The 23,398-nt window shown below is 43.1% G+C and overlaps 1 protein-coding gene across 3 annotated transcripts in view; it reads left to right on the forward strand.

The window, feature by feature from the left end:
• FBXO42 (F-box protein 42) overlaps positions 1–23,398 on the forward strand; it is a 105,716-nt gene that overhangs the window by 43,952 nt on the left and 38,366 nt on the right. For 2 of the 3 annotated variants that reach the window (XM_055574350.1, XM_055574349.1), the window contains exons 2-3: positions 10,429–10,695; positions 13,188–13,304. In XM_055574350.1, the coding sequence (XP_055430325.1) occupies positions 10,446–10,695; positions 13,188–13,304 (367 nt within the window). In that variant the 5' untranslated portion in view covers positions 10,429–10,445. Of the gene's footprint in view, positions 1–8,628; positions 9,725–10,428; positions 10,696–13,187; positions 13,305–23,398 lie in introns of those variants that run through there. The other variant, XM_055574352.1, reaches the window with a different exon arrangement.

Consider the following 23,398-nt stretch of genomic DNA (forward strand, 5'->3'; position numbering starts at 1 on the left):
GATAAATTATGGCTGATTCATACAACAGGATTTTACACACCGTGAATTGCAGCTGTGTCCAACACCTAAGCAATGTATGTTTTTATGTGACATCCTTGTGGGGTGAAACTGTAAAGAAAAGTAGGAGATTGATAAATATAATAGCATAGTGACTACTTCTGGTTGAAAGTGAAAGTGTCAGTCGCTCAGCTGTGTCTGACTCTGTGACTCTGTGGGCTGTAGCCCGCCAGGATCCTCTGTCCATGGGATTCTCCAGGCAGGAGTACTGGAGTGGGCTGCCATTTCCTTCTCCAGGGCATCTTCCTGACCCAGGGATCAGGACCCTGTCTCCCGCATTGCAGGTAGATTCTTTACCATCTGAGCCACCAGGGAAGTGGCACTTCTGGATGAGTCGGGTGAAGGTTGAGAGGAAGTAAAGGTAAAGAGGAGAGGGAAAAAGCTGGCTTAAAACGCAGCATTCAGAAAACTAAGATCATGACGTCCAATCCCATCACTTCATGGCAAATAGATGGGGAAACAAAGGAGACAGTGACAGACTGTTTTATTGGCTCCAGAATTGCTGCAGATGGTGACTGCAGCCATGAAATTAAAAGACGCTTGCTTCTCGGAAGAAAAGCTACGACAAACCTAGACAGCATATTAAAAAGCAAAGACATTACTTTGCCAACAAAGGTCTGTCTAGTCAAAGCTATGGTTTTTCTAGTAGTCATGTATGGATGTGGGAGTTGGACCATAAAGAAGACTCAGTGCCAAAGAATTGATGCTTTTGAACTGTGGTGTTGGAGAAGACTCTTGAGAGTCCCTTGGACTGCAAGGAGATCCAACCAGTCCATTCTGAAGGAGATCAGTCCTGAATATTCATTGGAAGGACTGATGCTGAAGCTGAAACTCCAAAACTTTGGCCACCTGATGTGAAGAGCTGACTCATTTGAAAAGACCCTGATGCTGGCAGGGATTGGGGGCAGGGGGAGAAGGGGACGACAGAGGATAAGATGGTTGGATGGCATCACCGACTCAATGGACATGGGTTTGAGTGAGCGCCGGGAGATGGTGAAGGACAGAGAAGCCTGGCATGCTGCAGTCCATGGGGTCGCAAAGAGTCGGACACCACTGAGCGACTGAACAACAACAACAAAAGGTTGAGCAGGTCATCAGAGGCTTCAAAGGTCCTGCTGATGCTCTGTTTTCTGAGTTAGATGTGGGCACACAGTGATTAATTTTTTAAAAAATTGTGCATCTGTGTTCTATGCAGTTTTTTAAATTGTAAATTTATGTAACAGTTTACCGTTTTAATAATTTTTAATAATGACACTGAGTACATTAGCACTGTTGTGTTATTCATCCCAGCATGTTCCTGTCTTCCTCTGAAACTCCATACGCGGTGAACAGTAGCTCCCAGTCTCCCCTGCCTCTGTCTCTCCTGGCAGCTGCCGCTCTCTCCAGCTGTATGACCCGAGTGCTCTGGGTGCTGCGTGGAGTCAGAACCATGTGTTTGGCTTCTTTCACTTAGCATAGTGTCTTCTGGCTTCTCCTTGCAGCGTGTGTCAGAATTCCCTTCCTGTTTAAGGTCAGTCATATTCTGTTGTTGTGTATCTGCTGCATTTTATTTGTCCATGATCCACTGATAGGCATTTGTGTTGTTTCCACTTTTTTGCTGTTTTGAACAGTGCTGCTCTGAACATGAGTATACAGATATCGTTCAGTTCTTCTGATTTTTAAAAAATTATTCCTTCTGGAAATTTCCTCGTGGTCCAGTGGTTAGGACTCAGCACTTCCACTGCAGGGGCCAGGGGTTGTATCCTTGGTCAAGGGACTAAGATCTTGTCAGCTGTATGGCACGGCCAAAAATGATAATAATAAAAGTTTAAAAATGTGTTCCTTCCAATGAAATAGCTCTGTAGTGGATGAGTGAACTAGAAAGATGTTAGCCCTTCTTAAAACTGAAGCCATGAAGTGGTGATTGCTCTAACCATCCTTACTCGGGGGAGACTTTTGTTTTCCTTATTATTTCATAGACTTTCCTCTGGATCCTGAAAGAGTTTTCCAACTTAAATCATTTTGGAATGAGGTTTGGACTTGTTCCTTTTTATTCTTTTTTCTTTTTTTTTTTTTTAATGTAGCATAAAATAGCATCTTATGTTTTAAGCTTTAGCTTCTGTGGAAAGTTTGAAATTGTAAGTTTCACTGCAACACCCCTAAATAACAGTAATAAGAATTGGTATGTTTCATTGCAGTTTAAAGAAGAAAAGTGCTACAGTTAAGTCTTATTAAAAATATAGACCTTAAGAATTTAGTAGGGGAAAGACATGAGTAATAAGCGTTGTAAATTTACCAGCCAGTGAAACAAAAGATCAGCTAAGCTATTTCTAAAAGAAATTAGGTTACATTTGTCTTTCACGCATTCTTGCCGGTAGCCATCATTGTCTCTGTTTCTAGCGTTAGGAAGTGGTTTCCCAGCATCCTGGGAGTTTTAATTTAAATTAGCCTTTTAATTAATTCAGACTATATAACTTGTTTAAATTGTGGAGTTTTTTCACGAATCAAATAAGTAGTAAAATGAAATGTTCATATCATGGCATGGTAGTGAAATCGTAGTCCCAAGAATACCGGTCCAGGTCCATATTGCGCTGAGGGTCTCTGCGTGCGTGTGTTGGTGAGGCCTCTCCTCTGACTGCGCCGGGTCTACGTTGCTGCGCACAGGCTTTCTCTGGCTGCGGCGCGTGGAAGGCTGCTCTCTGGCCATGGTGCGCGGGCGGCTCTCCTGTTTCTGAGAGGATCCTGTGGGTCACGGGCTCTGGGGCGCGTGTGCATCAGTAGCTGCGGTACTCGGGCTCCGTTGTGGTGTGTGAGCTTAGTTGCCCTGTGGCGGGTGGAGTCTTCCCAGAGTAGGGATCGAACCTGTGTCCCCTGCATTGGCAGGTGGGTTTTTAATCACTGTACCACCAGGGAAATCCAGGTTTCCTTTCTTGGAAGTAAAAGCCGTTATTCAGAGATTATGATTTTCCAGCTTGAATTTTAAACACCTTTCTATGAAACTGTGACAATTAGATGGTAGGACTTGTGTGTGTGTGTGTAGTTTTTTTTGTTTTTGCTTTTTGGAGGTGTGTTTTTTTTTTTTTTTTGCCTTATTCAGGAAAATAAAAATTTGTTGACCCTATATGAGTCCAAAAAAACTTGCTGATCTGTGAAATTCAGAGGTCTGAGAACCAGTGCAATAGAACCTTTCCCCAAAAGGCTAAGAGAATCTTGGCATGCAGCTGATTTTCCTTACTCCTCCGTTGTTGTCAGAGTGAGGGTATATAACGGCAGAAAAAATCAGAACATTTTAAATATAGTAATGATTTTTTTAGGAACTGTACATTTTATCTTTTTTTTTTTTTTTTTTTTTAAATTTCTTTGGCAGCACCAAACAACTTGTAAGATTTTAATTCCCCAGCCAGGGATGGAACCCATGCCTTCTGCAGTGAAAGTGCAGAGTCTTAACCACTGGGCCACCAGGGGAGTCCTTATGCCCCATTTTTACTCTCTAGTGTCTTAGGTATCTGAAATCTCTAATTTTATTAGTCTTATATAAGTTTTTGATAGGAAGTTTCTGTTCTTTGTCACAATATCTAGAAGTGAACATTTAGGTTTTGTTGTTGACTGAAATGAATTCCCGAGACTATGTCTGCTTATTCATTCAGCAGCTTTTTGCTGAGTGTGTATATGGATACAAGAAATGAATTGTTTCCTGTTGTGCCCTAGGGAGGAGGAGGAGGAGGCGGGCAGCCGTGCAGTACCCGCCAGTGTGAATGCGGGGGGGAGAGGTGGCTGTGCCCTGGGCGTCACTGCGGCCTGGTGTGGCCCGCAGTGTGAAGGCGGGGGAGGAGGGGCGTGGTCCACTCTGGCTAGCGCGGTCCACTGCTGTTACAGTGTGGCTGTCTGCCTCTTCTGCATTGTCGTCCATAAATAATTATTTTCGAGAGAAAAATAATTTCTAAGCCTAGAAAACTGCACCTTTAATGCACCTACTCTCTAACTCCTCTGATTCATACTGGACTTCCGATGAAAGCCTTTTGTCTCACATCAGTGTAATAGTTAAATTATACAGTTAGAATTGTTCTGTCCTTGGTATGTTGCTACTTAAAATCTAAAAATTCAAGCTCTCACAAAATACAAATTTGGGTATTAAAGTTCTGTTACACTTTTTCAGTTTATACCACATGAAACATTTTGCTGAGCCTAGAATATATGGAATTTTCAGAACCTAGAATAACTTCATTGATTGAAACCGGTACATTTTCCTCAGCCATTTATACGCAGTGAAATCTGCTGGCTGCATATGAATATGGGGTGTGGCCCTGAGAACTGGCGCATTTCTGCTCTCTGATAGTCGTGAACCGCTTTCATTTAACGGCAGCCATTGCAAAGAGTGATAAGAAAGTATCCTGATGAGTACTTGGGGGAAACACTTCATTTTTCTATTTCATTAAAAGGACTCTTAGATAACACAGAGAGATGAATTAACCATTGAAAAAGAACCTCACTGTAGCTGATATCTGTTATTAAACTTGGAATGCTTTTTAGAAACAGCTCTCTGAATTTACTTGTCAAAATAGCTTACAGTTTGCTAATAGCAATCGTAGTTATGCCAGATTTCTCTATTTCTAGATATTTTTTTGGTCAAAATATCAACTGTCAGGAGTTAAGGAGTCTGTAGATTATGAACTTCTGTTAATGTACATAAAGATATTAAGTAGTTTGTACTTGTGATAAAATGCCCATCACATAAAAAATACCTTTTGCCCTTTTGTCCTAAAAGTAATTCTGTAAGTGACAAAGAACATTGGTACAGGAGACAGTAACTTGAAAATTTTTCCTCTTTCCACCTTCCCCCATTTCATTCCTTGGGATGGCTCTAACTCTAACCCTATTCTTCAAAGCCCAAAGGCTTCCTTCTGTGTAACTTCCTTCTCAAACTAGTTGGAAGGCATCTTTTCCTTCCCTGAACTGCTAGAACTTCTTGTTTGGTACCACAGTCTATCTTGTGTTGGTATTCTTTATGTGTCTTTGGCTCTTACCAAATCTCTTTGAGAGGAATTAGTGGCATATGTTCTTTTTGTGACTCCCATGGGATCTAAGTCAAAACTATGGTTTTTCCAGTAGTCATGTATGGATGAGAGTTGGACTGTAAAGAAAGCTGAGCACTGAAGAATCGGTGCTTTTGAACTGTGGTGTTGGAGAAGACTCTTGAGAGTCCCTTGGACTGCAAGGAGATCCAACCAGTCCATCCTGAAGGAGATCAGTCCTGGGTGTTCCTTGAAAGGACTGATGTTGAAGCTGAGACTCCAATACTTTGGCCACCTGATGCGAAGAGCTGACTCTTTGGAAAAGACCCTGATGCTGGGAAAGATTGGGGGCAGGAGGAGAAGGGGATGACAGAGGATGAGAAGGTTGGATGGCATCACCAACTCAATGGACTTGAGTTTGAGTAAGCTCCGGGAGTTGGCGATGGACAGGGAATCCTGGTGTGCTGCGGTCCATGGGGTCGCAGAGTCGGATACAACTGAGCGACTGAACTGAACTGGGATCTAAGTACAGTATTTTCACGTACAGCAAATGTTTCATTGGTATTTACTGAGTGCATGAAGTAAGGTAAAATTTATATTTTGCCAGTTTTTCTTTTGTAACTTTTTCATTTCATCTAGTACAATGATGATAATAATGGTGGAAAATAGGAAGATGGTATCATCTTAGATTGGATCGTATTGTGGTCTGTAAATCTTCATTCAGCAGTATTTTATGTTTCCAAGAATAGTATTTAATCCTTAGCTCACATTAGTGTGACTGGGTGGGTAACTTCACGAGTTTCATGGTAATACCTGTGTAGGGTTGCTTCTTTGTCCTTGCAGCTGGAGAGGCCCTCAGGCTGACAGAGGACTCTGGGTGTTTTCCGTTCAATCCGGAATGCCTCTGTGCTTAAAGTCTCAGTGCTTTATTTTTCCATCATCATTAAGTCTCTTCCTTAATTGCATTTTTTTCACCTTTTGACATGGTAAAGAATAAACTTGATTACATTTTAAATGTTCAGCTTCCTTTTAGATAAGTGAAGTATATTCTGATTTTCTTAAGAAAAGAAAGTGTGTTAACTCCAAGAGGATTGTCACATGTCTAGTTCTGGAGAAACCAAAAGTACAATTGGTCACATATTGTTCTGGGCAGTAATTGTTACATGATAACAAAGGAATCTCATTCCCATCTTGAATTTCTTTGAATCGATTTTAACTCTTCACAAGTTAGTCTATTTCCTCCAATAAGTTCAGATTAGTTTGTTGCTATCTGCTGTCTTTACAGAATCTTTATGAAGTAGGTGGGTTTGAAACTTTGATTTTTTAAAGATAGATTTTTCCTGTCTTAACTCTGTGTGACTTACCTTGGGTCACACAGCATTATAGCTAGAAACAATAACCACATCTCCCAGTCTCAAAGACTTCAGTGCAGTTCAGGTGCTCAGTCGTGTCTGACTCTTTGCGACCCGATGAACCGCAGCATGCCAGGCCTCCCTGTCCATCACCAACTCCGTGAGTTTGCTCAAACTTATGTCCATTGAATCAGTGATGCCATCCAACCGTCTCATCCTCTGTTGTCCCATTCTCCTCCTGCCTTCAATCTTTCCCAGCATCAGGGTCTTTTCCAAAGAGTCAGCTCTTCGCATCAGGTGGCCAAAGTATTGGAGCTTCAGCTTCAGCATCAGTCCTTCCAGTGAGTATTCAGGGTTGATTTCCTTTAGGATTGACTGGTTGGATCTCCTTGCAGTCCAGGGGACTCGCAAGAGTCTTCTCCAACACCACTGTTCAAAAGCATCAATTCTTTGGCACTCAGCCTTCTTTATGGTCCAACTCTCACATCCATACATGACTATTCGAAAAACCGTAGAAGGCCTAACACAAATGTGAAAGGCGAGGAAGATTTCTTTTAAAGACTTTCATGAAAAGCACATTCAATGAGTTAATACAGTTCCATGTGAAATGTTTTGTAGGGCTTCTTTCGGCATGGAAAAATGAAGCACTGTTTCAGAATGCCTCTGCGTCCTCTGGGAGTGTCAGTGGCGGTTTCAGCACCTAGTTAGTAGTGGACGTGCAAGACTGCAGACTGGTGTTGGGCGTGTGATCGCAGAGCACTTGCGTCGGATCCCACGCCCGTGTGTTCTCCTCAGCACCTGTGCTGAAGACCAAGTTAGCAAGCATGGCCTCGGGGGTGTCAGGTTTGATCCTTTCATGGACAGTGGAATGGTTGAATGATGAGAAATTTCAATTGAATCGAAAATTGAGTTGAGAAAATTGAATTCATTCAGGTTGAATGCTTAAAACTGGGAATTAAACAAAAATGTGAGTCCTTTTATTTAGGCTTGCTAATTGTGAACATCTATTTCTGCTTTATTGACTATGCCAAAGCCTTTGACTGTGTGGATCACAAGAAACTGTGGAAAATTCTGAAAGAGATGGGAATACCAGATCACCTGACCTGCCTCCTGAGAAACCTGTATGCAGGTCAGGAAGCAACAGTTAGAAGTGGACATGGAACAACAGACTGGTTCCAAATAGGAAAAGGAGTCCGTCAAGGCTGTATATTGTCACCCTGCTTATTTAACTTCTATGCAGAGTACATCATGAGAAACGCTGGACTGGAAGAAACACAAGCTGGAATCAAGATTGCTGGGAAAAATATCAATAACCTCAGCTATGCAGATGACACCACCCTTATGGCAGAAAGTGAAGAGGAACTAAAAAGCCTCTTGATGAAAGTGAAAGAGGAGAGTGAAAAAGTTGGCTTAAAGCTCAGCATTCAGAAAACGAAGATCATGGTATCCGGTCCCATCACTTCATGGGAAATAGATGGGGAAACAGTGGAAACAGTGTCAGACTTTATTTTTTTGGGCTCCAAGATCACTGCAGATGGTGACTGCAGCCATGAAATTAAAAGACGCTTACTCCTTGGAAGGAAAGTTATGAGCAACCTAGATAGCATATTCAAAAGCAGAGACATTACTTTGCCAACAAAGGTCCGTCTAGTCAAGGCTATGGTTTTTCCTGTGGTCATGTATGGATGTGAGAGTTGGACTGTGAAGAAGGCTGAGCACCGAAGAATTGATGCTTTTGAACTGTGGTGTTGGAGAAGACTCTTGAGAGTCCCTTGGACTGCAAGGAGATCCAACCAGTCCATTCTGAAGGAGATCAGCCCTGGGATTTCTTTGGAAGGAATGATGCTGAAGCTGAAACTCCAATACTTTGTCCACCTCATGCGAAGAGTTGACTCATTTGAAAAGACCTTGATGCTGGGAAAGATTGAATGAGGGAGAAGAAGGGGATGACAGAGGATGAGATGTCTGGATGGCATCACTCAATGCATGTGAGTTTCAGTAAACTCCTGGAGTTGGTGATGGACAGGGAAGCCTGGCGTGCTGTGGTCTCTGGGGTCGCAAAGTTGGATGTGACTGAGTGACTGAACTGAACTGAACCCTTTGTCGGTCACATCATTTGCAAATATTTTCTTCTGTTCTCCGGGTTTTCTTTTCATTTTGTTTATGATTTCCTTTGCTGTGCAAAAGTTACTGAATTTAATTAGATCCCACTTGTTTACTTTTGTTTTTATTTCCATTACTCTGGGAGATGGCTTGAAAAATATATTGCTATGATTCATATCAAAAGTGTTCTGACTGTGTTTTCCTTCTGGTCCTACATTTATCTTTGATCCATTTTGAGTCTATTTTTCTGTATGGTGTTAAGGAGTTTTCTAATTTCATGTTTTTACATATGGCTGTCCAGTTTTCCCAGCACTACTTTGTCACAGATTAGTTGACCAGAGGTGCCTGAGCTTCCTGTCCTGCTCCATTGGTCTGTATTTCTGGTTTGGGGCCAGTACCATACTGCTTTGATTGCTGCAGCTTTGTAGCATGGAGAGTAGTCAGGGAGCCTGATTGGTCCAGCTCCGTTTTTCTTTTTCAAGATTGCTTTGGCTATTCTTTTATGTCTTTTAGGATCTTTTATGTCTCTATACAGAATTTAAGAATTTTTTTCTAGTTTTGTGAAAAATGCCATGGGTGACATGATAGGGATTGCATCGAATGTGTAGATTGCCTTGGGTAGTATAGTCATTTTGGTATGTAACTGTACTCTTTAGCCTAAGAGTTAGGGCTGGAAGTGGAAAGGCCTTCCTCTAGCAAGTTACGCACGTGGAACAGAGTTCGCTCACAGTAGAGCAGAGGTGGCCGTCTAGGATCTTTTATTTAACACAGTTTATAGTAAACCTGTCACAGTTCCTGCCTGCTTCCGAGGAATGGCGGGGATTGCGGCTGCCCTTGCTCTGCCGCCGCTGCCCTCTCCCGACCATGAGCGTCGAGGCTGCGCCCCTGCTGCTCAGCGGCCCCGGCTGTGCGTTACCACCGGCTTTGCGTTACCACCGGCTGTGCGTTACCACCGGCTGTGCGTTACCACCGGCTGTGCGTTACCATCGGTGCTCCAGCAGCCAGGTGGTCAGGACGCAGTGCGGTATCATGGGTAATGCGGCAGATGCATTATGTTAGGAGCAATTTCATGAGTTTTGACTCATGTTTTTCTTGCTGTGATCATTCTTTCCAGTTTTTAAGATGTACATAAACTGTTTTTGCCTAGTGTTCAATCTGGTGTAAGCATGGACGGGTAGTGTGTACTATTCTGTCTTTTGCTCAGTGTTAAGATTTACCCCTGTGAGTATTGGTGGTTCCTTCCTTATAGTGTTCTGTTGTTGGAATGTAGCACAGTCTATCTGTTCTCTTGTTGATGGGTATTTATATTGTTTTCCGTTTTTAGCTCCTCGGATCTGTTTCGATGTTTCCTATTTTAAATATTGCCTTGTATTTGCTATTACAGCTCGTTAAGCTTGTTATTAGAACATTTATTATCCTCTTAAGTGCACTGTCTTGTGTAAAAGCTAAAAAAAACACCCTATCATTTCTTATTCCTGTATCCTCAGCGTGTCCTTTTCACTCCTTTAGGATGCACCATTTTTTCTTCTAAGTTTGAGGTCCTGAATCATATTACTGGCTAAGGGAAGCTAGTTGCTGTTCCCTTTGCTATTGCCGACCATATCCTTGAGTTAGAGGAGTTCTTGAGAACAAGTCTTTTGGTTTTGTGGTTTTACCAGAACTTGGCTGACACTCTAGGTTTTCAGTGAAGAGGAAAAAAAACGCTATCAGAAACCTCTAGAGATTTATTAGATATTTGGGATGGGCTTGGTATTTGAGCTGTGCCTGACAAATTAAGGTAGCTCGCAGCTAGTGTGGGGAAGTGCTAAAGGACAGGTTTCATTCTGAGCATCTGAACGAAATCGTGACCAGCTGGGCTGCAAGCGCCTGAGCTAGTTCAGAACTTGAGAAAGTGTGCCCTGGTGTGTGCTTCTCTCCTGCTGCAGGTGTCAAGTGGGATGTCATGGCCAGCTCCTCAGACAGCGAAGATGACAGTTTCATGGCTGTGGACCAAGAGGAGACCGTGCTGGAAGGGACAATGGAGCAAGACGAGGAGCCCCGCGCGGCGCTGGAGGTTGCGGAGACGCAACATAACAGGTCCATGTCTGAGCTGCCAGAAGAAGTTTTGGAGTATATCCTGTCCTTCCTCTCCCCATACCAGGAGCACAAAACTGCAGCCCTCGTCTGCAAGCAGTGGTATCGACTGATTAAAGGTACTGTGGGAAGTGCAAAGGTTTATTCACGTATTTAAGATTTCTTTGAATGATTTTTAATCTCTCAGTTTCATTCTCTCTTTTCTCCTTTCCATTTATTGTGGTTCTGAAACTTAGCATTAGACAGTTCGCTCTGTACATTTTTCTTTCTCTCTATCCTGCCTAGCGTTATGAACAACTTGAATACTGTAGTTTTTAATCCAATTTGTAGTTTTAAAATGAGGATTCTTTTCCTTCATATTCTTGGAGTTGATCCAGTAAATTGTATTATTCTGGAACAGGTAGAGTAGGGATGAGTATGGATTGATGGTAAGAGCTGACCTTCATATAGCGCTCACCATTGTCAGGCCTATCGTAACTGCGTTACAGTCACCCTGGCACACTGTGCACAGCTTCACGTAGCCGTGCGTGGCAGATGTGGAGTTACGAGCGCACTTGATGCTTGACTTTATCTCTAAACAGCCCAGGTCCTATATATGTATTTTACTTTTTAAAATGAATTTCTCCTTTTTTTCCCCTCCATTTTCTAATCAAGATTTCAGCTTTAACTAAATGTTGAGGTTACTAATTATACTATATTTTTCCAAATATTTTTTTGTGTGGACCATTTTTAAAGTCTTCATTGAATCTGTTACAATATTGCTTATGTTTTTGGTTTTTTGGCCGTGAGGCATGTGGGGTCTTCACTCCCTGACCGGGGATCAGACCTGCACCCCTGCGCTGGAGAGTGGTCTTAACCACTGGACCGTCAAGGCAGTCCCCTGTACTTTGAATTAATAACAGTTATTTTGTTTTAGGTGGAAAGGGCCTTTTTTTTTTTGAATGAAGATGACCAAGCCAGTTGAATGATCTTTGATCAAAGCAAGGGTTGTATTGACTTTTTCTTTGCTGGTGTGAGCAAGGCAGCCAGAGATATGAGAGAGGGAAAAGGTTTAGATCAGAATCAGTCTTAAAATCTTTCCTAGAACCAGAGAGGTTCTCTGAGGAGTAGGGTCTGTATCAGTTGTCCAGAGTGCAGCCTCGATGGCTAATAAGGACCAGCTGTGTTGAAACTGCCCACGGGCCCTGTGTGCATCTGCTCACAACTGGTAACATTGGTATGCACACTTGCTTCTGTTTGCAGAATTAATGGACTCTGCAGGAGAGATTGGCTCCCTGCACTATGGAGGTGGATGGTTTTACCTCTAAAATAAAGGAGGAAGAATCATCCATGAGGGGTGGTGATCTAAGCAAAGATATTTATTTATTCTTGGCATTCTTATCATTTTGATCTTTTTTTCTTTTTTTAAGAGAAAAGCACCTAACCCTAGTGTTCACAGCCCTAGATCTGGGGGCGGTCACTGCCAGGACAGTGTTTCTCCCCTCAATCATTACGTATCTGTCTTTTATTCATCACTGCCTTATCTCAATCCAGGGTTTGAAACTGTGTATTACTTCACCAGTGTATAGTTGGCAGTATGGTCACACATTAAAAATGGCCATGTCTTTTTAATATTCCAGTTCTTATCTGTGAGTTCAACCAAGGGAGAATGATCATCACTGGAAAACATGTTCTGTGATCCTACTTAAGGATCCACAAGGTGGCATAAATTCAAGAGTGATATTCTTTCAAAATGTAAATAATTGATTGTACACTTCATTCAAAATGCTTCTCTTTGAAATAAAATAGTAATTTCATGTTCCAGAAGTATGAAGCTCTCACTTTAAAAAAAATAGACTTTATTTTTTTTTAAGTGGTTTTAGGTTCACAGCAAAATTGCGCAGGTCATAGATTTCCCATATACCCTCTGCCCCCAGACACGCACAGCCTCTCCCGCTTTCAGCATCCTCACCAGGGCGGTACATTTTACAGTTGATGACCCTGCATTGATAACATTGATGTACCATTGTCACTCAAAATCTGCGGTTTACTTTAGGGGGTACATTCTGTGAGTTTGGACATGTATATAATGACATGTATCCAGCATTATAGCAGAAACTCTGATTTTTTTTTTTTAAACAGCTTTCCTTAGTTATAAATTCATCATTTCACAATCCACTGTCAGCTAATTATTATCTCCTTGTTTAATACGGAGAATCTGTGGTCTAACCATAGGTATTTACTGAACAGCTGTTATATTCTAGAGATTTTTTTTACCATATTTTTTCTCACAAAACTAAATTATCTCCCAAGTCTGTTTTGGAATAAAAAGCACCAATTATTTGGATATGTTTCCTTATGATATGGCTAAGTGGAGCAGAGTTAAAGTGTGAGCTGATTTTGTCACCTTGAGGGACTCATTTAACCTTGGTAAAATCTAAAGAGTAGATCTTCCAGTTTTGAACTTACGTGATTTTGTTTTCTGTCTTTGAATGAAAAAAAATCAAAGAAATTTGGAGTTCCTCAAAGAAACTTACATCTTAAAAAAGTGATAAGACAATAGATTCAATTTTAATAATTTGATTTACAAGTGAAGAGTCCAGGCTGAGGCACTGGTTATTTTTGTCTTCAGGTGTCGCCCACCAGTGTTACCATGGTTTCATAAAGGCTGTTCAGGAAGGAAACATCCAGTGGGAGAGTCGCACTTACCCTTATCCCGGGACCCCCATCACCCAGCGGTTCTCACACAGTAAGTATTATCGTGAAAGCAGGTCCCATCTTGCCAGCGGTCATGTTTGCAAAAACTATTTTTGAGGCTTGTATTTTGTCTGACGTTTCTAATGAAGATAATATAAATGAAGATTCATGTTAATCTTACAGCCAGAATTAGGGAAGAGCGTGAGCCTAAACGCGCTGCAGGCACCGTGGTATGATCTTACGCTCTGCTTTTCCGTTGGATTTTTCAGTATCTGTGCTCCAAAGAGGTCAAGGTGTCATGTTTGTGCCTTTAAACACTTGACATCAGGTGAGAGAGGACGAAGGGAAGGTGTTCATGAGCGTGTTGCTGTGATCCTGCTTAGGGAGTAGCCAGAGTTTAGCAAGAACTCTTTATTTTAACATGGTGTGTGTTTGGCAAACACGGAATTTGGGGTCGCACACAAATTTTGAACATGAAGGATATTGATTATAAAATACAAATTTAAGTAATAAAATTATAAGTAAAATGTTCTGGCAAATAGACATAATTTAGAGTTTTTGACTTATTCTAGAATTAACTGTCCATTTTAGCTGATTTTTATAGATGTCGCTTTATGTATTTTTTCCTTTGACTCATGCCCCACACCTTGTGGGATCTTAGTTCCCTGACCAGTGATGAAACCCAGGCCCCAGCAATGAGAGCACTGAATCCTCACCACTGGACCGCCAGGGACTTCCCAGTATCATTTCATTCCAGAGGTGACTTCTTTACCCTGAGCCACCAGGGGAAGCCCATTGGTGATTCGTATCCATCCATGAAAGTGAGACTGAGCTGTGTTGCACTGCAGGCCAGTAAAGGTATATATATATCAGTGGTTTTACAAAAGTTAGTTGAGAAGAGAGGGAAGCCTTGTAGAACGTTCTCGAAATTACTGCTTTAGTCATACTACTTGCCTGTTCAGAAACCTTGAGTGTCTGTCCAGTGATAAAGCTAAACTTAGTCATAGTTAAAACCCTCTTTAAGCTGACTTATTTCTACATTTACTACTTCATCTCCTGACTTTTCCCCAGAGCTCACCTCATTTTAAGTTGTCACTTTGCTGTGCTCATTTCTTCCTCCCTGGAGTATTCTCGTCCACTTAGCTGAAGCCTGCTTGTTCTTGAAAGCTCAGTTCAAGTTCTAGCTCTTTGGGGAAAGCTTTTCTCAACTCTCTGGGCCACAGAAAACTTTTCCTGATCTGCACTTACGTCTGGACACTGATCTGGCGCCTAGCTCACATTGTCCCTGTTAGCTTTCATGTTTGTGTCTCTTTTTTTAAGCCGGATGTTGAAATTTGAGGGGAAGGAGAATTATTGGCTATCTGTGTTACATAGAAATTACTCACAAAGTTACCAACTTAAAACAAGATTTGTCACCTCACAGAGTTCCTCAGGGTCAAGAATTCGGGAGTAGCTTAGCTGGCAGGTTCTGAGTCAGGGTCTCTCATGAGGTTACAGCCAGTGTGTCAGCCAGGGCTCCCGTCCCCTGAGCGCTCGACCGGCGCCTGGGGAGGCTGTCTCCAGGCTCAGTGACTGTTGAGGGAAGACTCAGCTCCTTACTGCGTAGACTTCTCCACAGAGCTGCTCACGACTTGGCAGCGGGCTTCCCACGAAACGAGTGATCCGAGAGAGAAGTGGAGACGCTAAGCTGGCAGCCATGCTGTTTTCTACAGCCTGATCTCTGAACTGAATACCGTCCTTTCGGCTCTATCCTGTAGGTCACACAGGGGTTGACCGAGGGTGTAATACCAGGCAGTGAGGATCCTTGGCGGTCTCTTGGAGGTTGACTACCCCAGACCATACGCCGTACTCTCATATCCAGAGGTGTTCAGTGAAAAACGAGGGCTCATCGTTGTCTTTGAACTGAATCTAAATAGATCAAAAGAATGAGTCGAACTGTTGGCTGTTTTCACTTCTCAGGGAGCTGTTTTCACTCATGCTGTTGTAAACCCCCTGAAGCAGTAGATCTCAAAAGTGTGATTCTTGGACTTTGAGGGAGGGAGGCGTCTGTGAGACTCTTCGGGGCATCTGTGAGGTCAGAACTGGCTTTCGTTAGTCTTCGCCTGTGACTGTGTGGTGGTGGCGTCGTTCCCGTGTCCCGAGCCGTGAGGCTGTGGCAGGTCCCCCAGCACCATGCGTGCAGCCGTCAGCACAGTGGAAGGGCAGGGACTGCTGCTTCAACTGCTGCTGCTTGTTATGCTTATCAAAACAGTTTTGAAAGAGTCTCAGATGTTTTCAGGAGTTCATAGACGTATACTTTGTGGTAAAATTTAGACGAATCCTTGCTGAAAATATTTAATGAAATTACAGGAGGATCCATATTAGGTTCAGTATTTATTGTTGAAACTTCAGTTATCTACAGATGCTTGGAATGAGGAGCAGAGACAGGATTTATTCGTTCTTGGCTGTGGTGGGCCTTTGTTGCTGCATGAAGGCTCGCTCTGGTGGTTGGTGCACAGGCTTCTCACTGGCGGTGGCTTCTCCGTTGCACAGAGCGGCTCTGAGCTCCGTGGCTCAGCAGGCGGGGAGCGGCTCTGAGTGCCACGGCTCAGCAGGTGGGGCTCGAGCGGTCCAGAATCCAGGCTGAGTGGTTGTGGTGCACGGGCTTAGTAGCTCCGAGGCACGTGGGATCTTCCCGAACCAGGGGTTGAACTGGTGTCCCTTGCCCTGCCAGGTGGCTCCTTAAATATTGGACGACCACGGAAGCCTGAGGACGGTGTTTTGAAACAAATAGTGTTGGAGCCCTTTATTGTTGTTTAATTGCTCAGTTGTATCCAACTCTTTGCCACCCCACGGAATGCAGCACACCAGGCCACCCTGTCCTTCACCATCTCCCAGAACTTGGTCAAACTCATGTCCATCGAGTCGGTGATGCCATCCAGCCGTCTCATCCTCTGTCGCGCCCTTCTCCTCCCGCCTTCACTCTTTCCCAGCATCAGGGTCTTTTCCAATGAGTCAGTTCTTTGCATCAGGTGGCCAAAGTATTCAGCTTCAGCATCAGTCCTTCCAATGAATATGCAGGACTATTTTCCTTAGGATGGACTGGTTGGATCTCCTTGCAGTCCAGGGACTCTCAAGAGTCTTCTCCAACACCACAGTTCAAAAGCATCATTCTTCGATGCTCAGCTTTCTTTATAGTCCAACTCTCACATCCATACATAACTACTGGAAAAACTGTAGCTTTGACTAGACAGGCCTTTGTTGGGAAAGTGATGTCTCTGCCTTTTAATACACTGTCTAGGTTTGTCATAGCTTTTCTTTCAAGGAGCAAGCATCTTTTAATTTCATGGCTGCAGTCACCATCTGCAGTGATTTTGGAGCCCAGAAAAATAAAGTCTGTCACTGCCTCTACTTTTTCCCCTTCTGTTTGCCATAAAGTGATGGAACCAGATGCCATGATCTTAGTTTTCTGAATGTTGAGTTTCAAGCCAGCTTTTTTACTCTCCACTTTCACCATCATCAAGAAACTCTAGTTTCTCTTTACTTTCTGCCATTGAGTGGTATCATCTGTATATCTGAGGTTGTTGATATTTCTCCTGGCACTCTTGATTCCAGCTTGTGATTCATCCAGCCCAGCATTTCACATGATGTACTCTGCATGTAAGTTAAATAAGCAGGTTGACAATATACAGCCTTGTTGAACTCCTTTCCCAACTGTGAACCAGTCATTTGTTCCACGTCTGATTTCTAACTGTTGCTTCTTGACTCGCATAAAGGTTTCTCAAGAGACATATAAGGTAGTCTGTCTCTTAATGTTTATTACCATCTGCCTTTTACCATAATTATCTGTGTAGGAGAGGCTACATGCTAAAGAAAAACTTTTGACTTGGGGAAGCTGGTTCCTTGGCTCCTCTGATCGACACTTTCCTCATCTGTAAAATGTGTATACGCCCATGTGTTTAGGAGTTTTCCAAAGTTTGTTGTGATCCACATAGTCAAAGGCTTGTGTAGTCAATGAAGCAGAAGTAGTTGTTTTTCTGGAATACCCTTGCTTTCTCCATGATCCAGTGAATGTAGGCAATTTGATCTCTGGATCCATCTGCTTTTTCTAAACCCAGCTTGTACACCTGAAAGTTCTTAGTTCTTGAAGGATTTTGAGCAGAACCTAGAATTCAGTTCAGTTCAGTCGCTCAGTTGTGTCCTACTTTTTGCGAATCCATGGAGTGCAGCACGCCAGGCTTCCCTGTCCATCACCAAATTGCATAGTTCCCCCCAAATTTTCTTCTCTCCATAATTTAGTGAATGGCATTGTCATTCTCTGCGTTATACAAACTTGAAATCTTGGTTTCACGCTCAGTTCCTCTCCCTCCCTCAACAGCAAAAGTCAAACCCTGCTGACTCTGTTCTGTCTCAGATCTTTCCTTTTACCCCCATTCCTCACACTTAGGACTTAATCATCCCATCTTTCCTAAGTCTTTTCTTCCTCCTTTCTTCCCCCACCTCCCTCCCTCCCACATTGCAGCATCTTACTTCCCCAGCCAGAGATCACACCTGTATCTCCTGGAGAAGTGTGGAGTCTTAATCACAGGACTGAGAGGGCTGCTGCTGCTGCTGCTAAGTCACTTCAGTCGTGTCCGACTCTGTGCGACCCCATAGACGGCAGCCCACCAGGCTCCCCCATCCCTGGGATTCTCCAGGCAAGAACACTGGAGTGGGTTGCCATTTCCTTCTCCAGTTCATGAAAGTAAAAAGTGGAAGTGAAGTCGCTCAGTCGTGTCCGACCCTCAGCGACCCCATGGACTGCAGCCCACCAGGCTCCTCCATCCATGGAATTTTCCAGGCAAGAGTACTGGAGTGGGGTGCCATTGCCTTCTCCGAGGATCAAGAGGGAAGTCCCCCTAAATCTTTTCTAAACAGTCTTCTTACCTTTTCTCTTCATCTGAACCTGGTCTAGACACTGTTGGCAGCCATCTCTAAAACTGGGGACCGTGCCATCTCCTAGCACATTTGGAAATATGCAGGGTCATTGCTTATTGTCTTGACTGGAAAGTGCCGCAGGTAGTTAGCAGGCAAGGACCAGGGCTGCTGGGTGTCCTGTAGTGGATGGGATGACCCTGCACTCAAAGAACTGACCTGTTCAAAGTGACAGGCGCCCCGTGCCGGGAAGCACTGCAAATCTAAGACGTAAAACCAGCCGTATAACTCCTCTGCCAAAAAGCCTCAGCCTTTCTGCGTTGCATGTGGAAGTTTCCCCTCCGGTGGCCTTCAAGGCCCCAGCTTACCTTTTCAGCCTGACTCACTGCTGCATCCTTACACAGCCAGGCTCTACCCACACAAGATTCTGTGTTTGTCTGATATCCCTACTTCGTGGCTTTGCTTAGATGCTCTGATTTCATTTCCCTTCCCTCCCATTCCTTTTTAGCCCCTAGATATGTTCCCCCTTTCTTAATTGACAGAAAATGCCCTGACGTCTCAAACCCATCTAGGAGACAAAGCCAAAAGCCACCTTCTTTCACACTATTCTCAAATTCCCCAGTGTGGAGGTTAAGCTCTTCTCTTTCTCTGCTTATACTGCCTTAATACACTCTTCATATCTTCCTCTTAATGTTATTACCATCTGCCTTTTACAATAATTATCTGTGTAAGAGAGACCACATGCCAAAGAAGAAATTTAGACTTGGGAAGCAAGTTCCTTGGCTTCTCTAATCCACACTTCCACAAAATGTGTATAACAAACTCTGTTTGTGCCACAGGTTACTAGGAAATTTAATTGAGGAAACACTTGTAGAAATATGTTTTAATCTGCAAAATGATAAGATAATGATGGTGTCTCCTCCACAAGATTCCTGTCTACTTGAGAACACTCTGGTCCCGCGTCTCAGACACGTGTGCACCTTTCACAACACCCGGTTCCTAGTTCAGTTCAGTCACTCGGTCGTGTCCGACTCTTTGCGACCCCATGAATCGCAGCACGCCAGGCCTCCCTGTCCATCACCAACTCCCGGAGTTCACTCAGACTCACGTCCATCAAGTCAGTGATGCCATCCAGTCATCTTATCCTCTGTCGTCCCCTTCTCCTCCTGCCCCCAATCCCTCCCAGCATCAGAGTCTTTTCCAATGAGTCAGCTCTTCGCATGAGGTGGCCAAAGGACTGGAGTTTCAGCTTTAGCATCATTCCTTCCAAAGAAATCCCAGGGCTGATCTCCTTCAGAATGGACTGGTTGGATCTCCTTGCAGTCCAAGGGACTCTCAAGAGTCTTCTCCAACACCACAGTTCAAAAGCATCAATTCTTCGGCGCTCAGCCTTCTTCACAGTCCAACTCTCACATCCATACATGACCACAGGAAAACCCATAGCCTTGACTAGACGGACCTTTGTTGGCAAAGTAATGTCTCTGCTTTTGAATATGCTATCTAGGTTGCTCATAACTTTCCTTCCAAGGAGTAAGCGTCTTTTAATTTCATGGCTGCAGTTACCATCTGCAGTGATTTTGGAGCCCCAAAAAAATAAAGTCGACACTGTTTCCACTGTTTCCCCATCTATTTCCCATGAAGTGATGGGACCGGATGCCATGATCTTCGTTTTCTGAATGTTGAGCTTTAAGCCAACTTTTTCACTCTGCATTTTCACTTTCATCAAGAGGCTTTTTAGTTCCTCTTCACTTTCTGCCATAAGGGTGGTGTCATCTGCATAGCTGAGGTTATTGATATTTCTCCCGGCAACCTTGATTCCAGCTTGTGTTTCTTCCAGTCCAGTGTTTCTCATGATGTACTCTGCATAGAAGTTAAAGAAGCAGGGTGACAATATACAGCCTTGACGGACTCCTTTTCCTATTTGGAACCAGTCTGTTGTTCCATGTCCACTTCTAACTGTTGCTTCCTTACCTGCATACAGGTTTCTCAAGAGGCAGGTCAGGTGGTCTGGTATTCCCATCTCTTTCAGAATTTTCCACAGTTTATTGCGATCCACACAGTCAAAGGCTTTGACATAGTCAATAAAGCAGAAATAGATGTTTTTCTGGAACTCTCTTGCTTTTTCCATGATCCAGCGGATGTTGGCAATTTGATCTCTGGTTCCTCTGCCTTTTCTAAAACCAGCTTGAACATCAGGAAGTTCACGGTTCACGTATTGCTGAAGCCTGGTTCATAGTTGACATCTATTAATTCTATGGAATTGTGTAACAAAGATATGAGCGATAGAGCTTCTTTTTTATGTAAAAGTCAAGACAGAAAATGCAGGGGAAGTAAATGAAGCCAGTTCCCCTAGTTATTTGATGAGTGTTTGTATGGCCAGACATGCAACTCTTGACTAAGGTAGAATGTCCCTTTCAGATTGACATAGGGGTCTGTTGAGTACCCAGCATTATGTTTTGAAAAACCTTTTGGTGTTCAGGCTGCATGTATGGTCAGGTCATTCCATACACATGCTAATCTTGCTCCTGCAATAGCCAGCAGGCCCAGACTGGATAACCAACCTGTCTTATTCCATAGTTATGTAATTACAGGCCTTATCAAGTATGTCCTGGCTTGTAGATGCTAGACACGTGACAACCTAAGCATGGGATAAATGCCTCAGGACCTTTCCCTGGAGACAAGAGAGGAAACAAGAGAATTTAACCTCTGAAAGTGCAAAAATTGGAGTTCAGTGAACATTTAGTGACTACCAGGCGCCATGGAAAATATGAAACAACTGGAAGACCTTAAACTTCAGAGAATTATAGTGTAGTAGAAAAGTATTCAGAGCACTGAAAACTCTTTGCTTACTGTGTGTGTAATTGTGAATATTTGATTTGTCTTCAAATAGGAATTACTAGACTTGAACTTGAGGCGTGTGACTTTTAGTAGTTGTTCATGGAGCGGTCAAGCACGTTTCAGAAAATTTGAAGAGATTTAGCAGTTGGAATAATCACATTCTCAATGTTATTATTTTTTTAGCAGAGTAATTATATCGTACAATGAACAGTAACTTCTGTATAGCACATTCCAGTGGTCTGTGTTTTGAAAGGAAAATGTTCTGTTTGGGTGGAGAACTTTGGTAAAAGGAAATATCTACTTGAGCACTGGTATTTGCTTAAATTCTTAGTTTTTTCTAAAAGGCCCATTGGATTTGTTGGGTCCCCAACCCCCATTCAGGCCAGCATGTAGGCATCTTAAATAAAAATAGACGAACACAGTTCAGTAGGATGCTTAAAATACTTTGAGGGTATTATTGATGGCTGTTCTCTCATTCTCATTATATCTGAGTTCTAAACATAGCTACCTAAATTGACTCTCTTCCTCTCCAGGCTTTGTTGATAATGCCTGCTGGATGTTGAAAATACAGTGTGTGAAACTTGTCATTTCAGTCCCATTAGCTTTGCATAGAGTTTGGGCTGTGCCTTCCTCTTCCAGAGGCCTTTGTTTGCTCAAAGAGAGCAGGAAGATGCCATTTGCCTTATTTTAGTATAGGATTAAAATGCACATGGTGAAGATCTCATGGGGCCAGCTGCTGGCTAGGTTTTCAATCCAAATACAGCAGAAGAATGTTTGCTACCTCTTTGAAAAATAAAGGCACTGTGTTCTTTTACTACATGAAGGAAGCAGCTGCCAAGAGTTGGTCTTTGACGAATAGTAGGACATAAATGAGCTCCTGACTGTTTTAGTTATGAAATCATGGATTTGTCTTATCAAACATGTTATAATGGACCTCAGTTAGAGTTTCAGAAGACAAGGGACATGGCTAATTTCTGTTCTGGGGTTCCGGATTATCCAGAGGAGTAGAATGTTCTCTTATGCTGAGCACCAGTCAGGTCCATTTAAAATTGCCCTGATTTGGAGTAGCTAGTTCATAAAAGGTATAAAAAGACCAAGATACTTGAAGCTTAATGGCTTTAGTGGAGACTGAAGTGTGGCTTCAGTAATTATCCTTTTTGTTTGTTGAATGTCATCTAACTTGATCCATTGTTATTTGCAGTGCTTAACAACTCTGAAACATGAGCAATGGAATTACACAGAATTTTCCTTTTGGGGGGCCACACTGCACAGTTTGTGGGCAGTGAAAGCATGAAGTCGTAACCACTGAACTGCCAGAGAATTCTGAGGATTACACTCCTTAATAGCCTTTCTTATTGGGATGTTAATGTAAACACTGATTTAGTTATGGATTGCAAGTTATTTTCAAGGCAAAGAAAGTCAATGGGGAAATTCCCTGGCGGCCCTGTAGGTTAGCACTGTATGCTTTTACTGCAGGGGCCTGGGTTTAATCCCTAGTCAAGGAACTGAGATCCCTCAAGCTGCATGGCACCATCAGAAAATAAAAAAGAAAGAAAGAAAGTAGTGGAAAGTGTGAAATCATGTTACCCTTCGTATTCCATCGTAGCATGTTTTAGTTCTGAGAGTAATTAAGTGTCCTGCAGATGTGAGCCTGTTGACGATTAAACGGCATTTCATTTCCTAATATCTCTAGTTTCTTTAATGTCTTTGTTAATCTGAAAAGTCTGTAGCCCTGTTACTATGCAGTGTTAGAGGTCAGATGTTTCGGATTCACTCCTCCCACTGGCTGAGACTGCGGGGTGTAGGTGACTGAACACATTGCCTTTATTACCTCTTAACTCATCCAGTTTTCAGATGTGGCTTTCCTAGTGTGGAGAGTCCTTAAAGGCCTATCAAGTGGGCTGAGTTTAGAAAAAATAAAAAAGGAGGGTTATTCCCAGAGCGTTTGTGTATCACAAGAGGTAATTATAGCAGCAGCAGTTCCCTTTTTCTGAGCTTGAGTAATGGTGCCAGAGTTCAGAAGGGATCTTTAAAACAGAGGACTAAATTGAGCTGGACCTACCGTTGGGTGGATGATCACCAAGGCCACACCGCCCTAGTGGCCGAGCCTCTGACTCTCTTCCCTTTCCGCTTCCTTTCACATGACGCTTGCTGTTTTACCTAGTTTCCCTTTGGGAGGTGTGGCTTTCCCATGGATGTGCATGGAATGAATGAGTAGTTTTGCTCCGCTCTTTTCCCTAAAACCCAAGATGGTGAATGCAGAGCTGTGAGGAGCACAGCCATCTCTCCCACAGGATAGAGGCCGCATGCGCTGTCTGGGGAGAAGCAGGTGATGGAGCTGAGCTGCCACGTGTCTTGTCCAGGCCCTGGCTCTGGTCTTCCGGGTGTTGGGGGAACAGCCCCTCTCACAGCCAC

Source organism: Bubalus kerabau, chromosome 3 (assembly GCF_029407905.1).
Source record: "Bubalus kerabau isolate K-KA32 ecotype Philippines breed swamp buffalo chromosome 3, PCC_UOA_SB_1v2, whole genome shotgun sequence".
Classification (NCBI taxonomy): domain Eukaryota; kingdom Metazoa; phylum Chordata; class Mammalia; order Artiodactyla; family Bovidae; genus Bubalus; species Bubalus kerabau.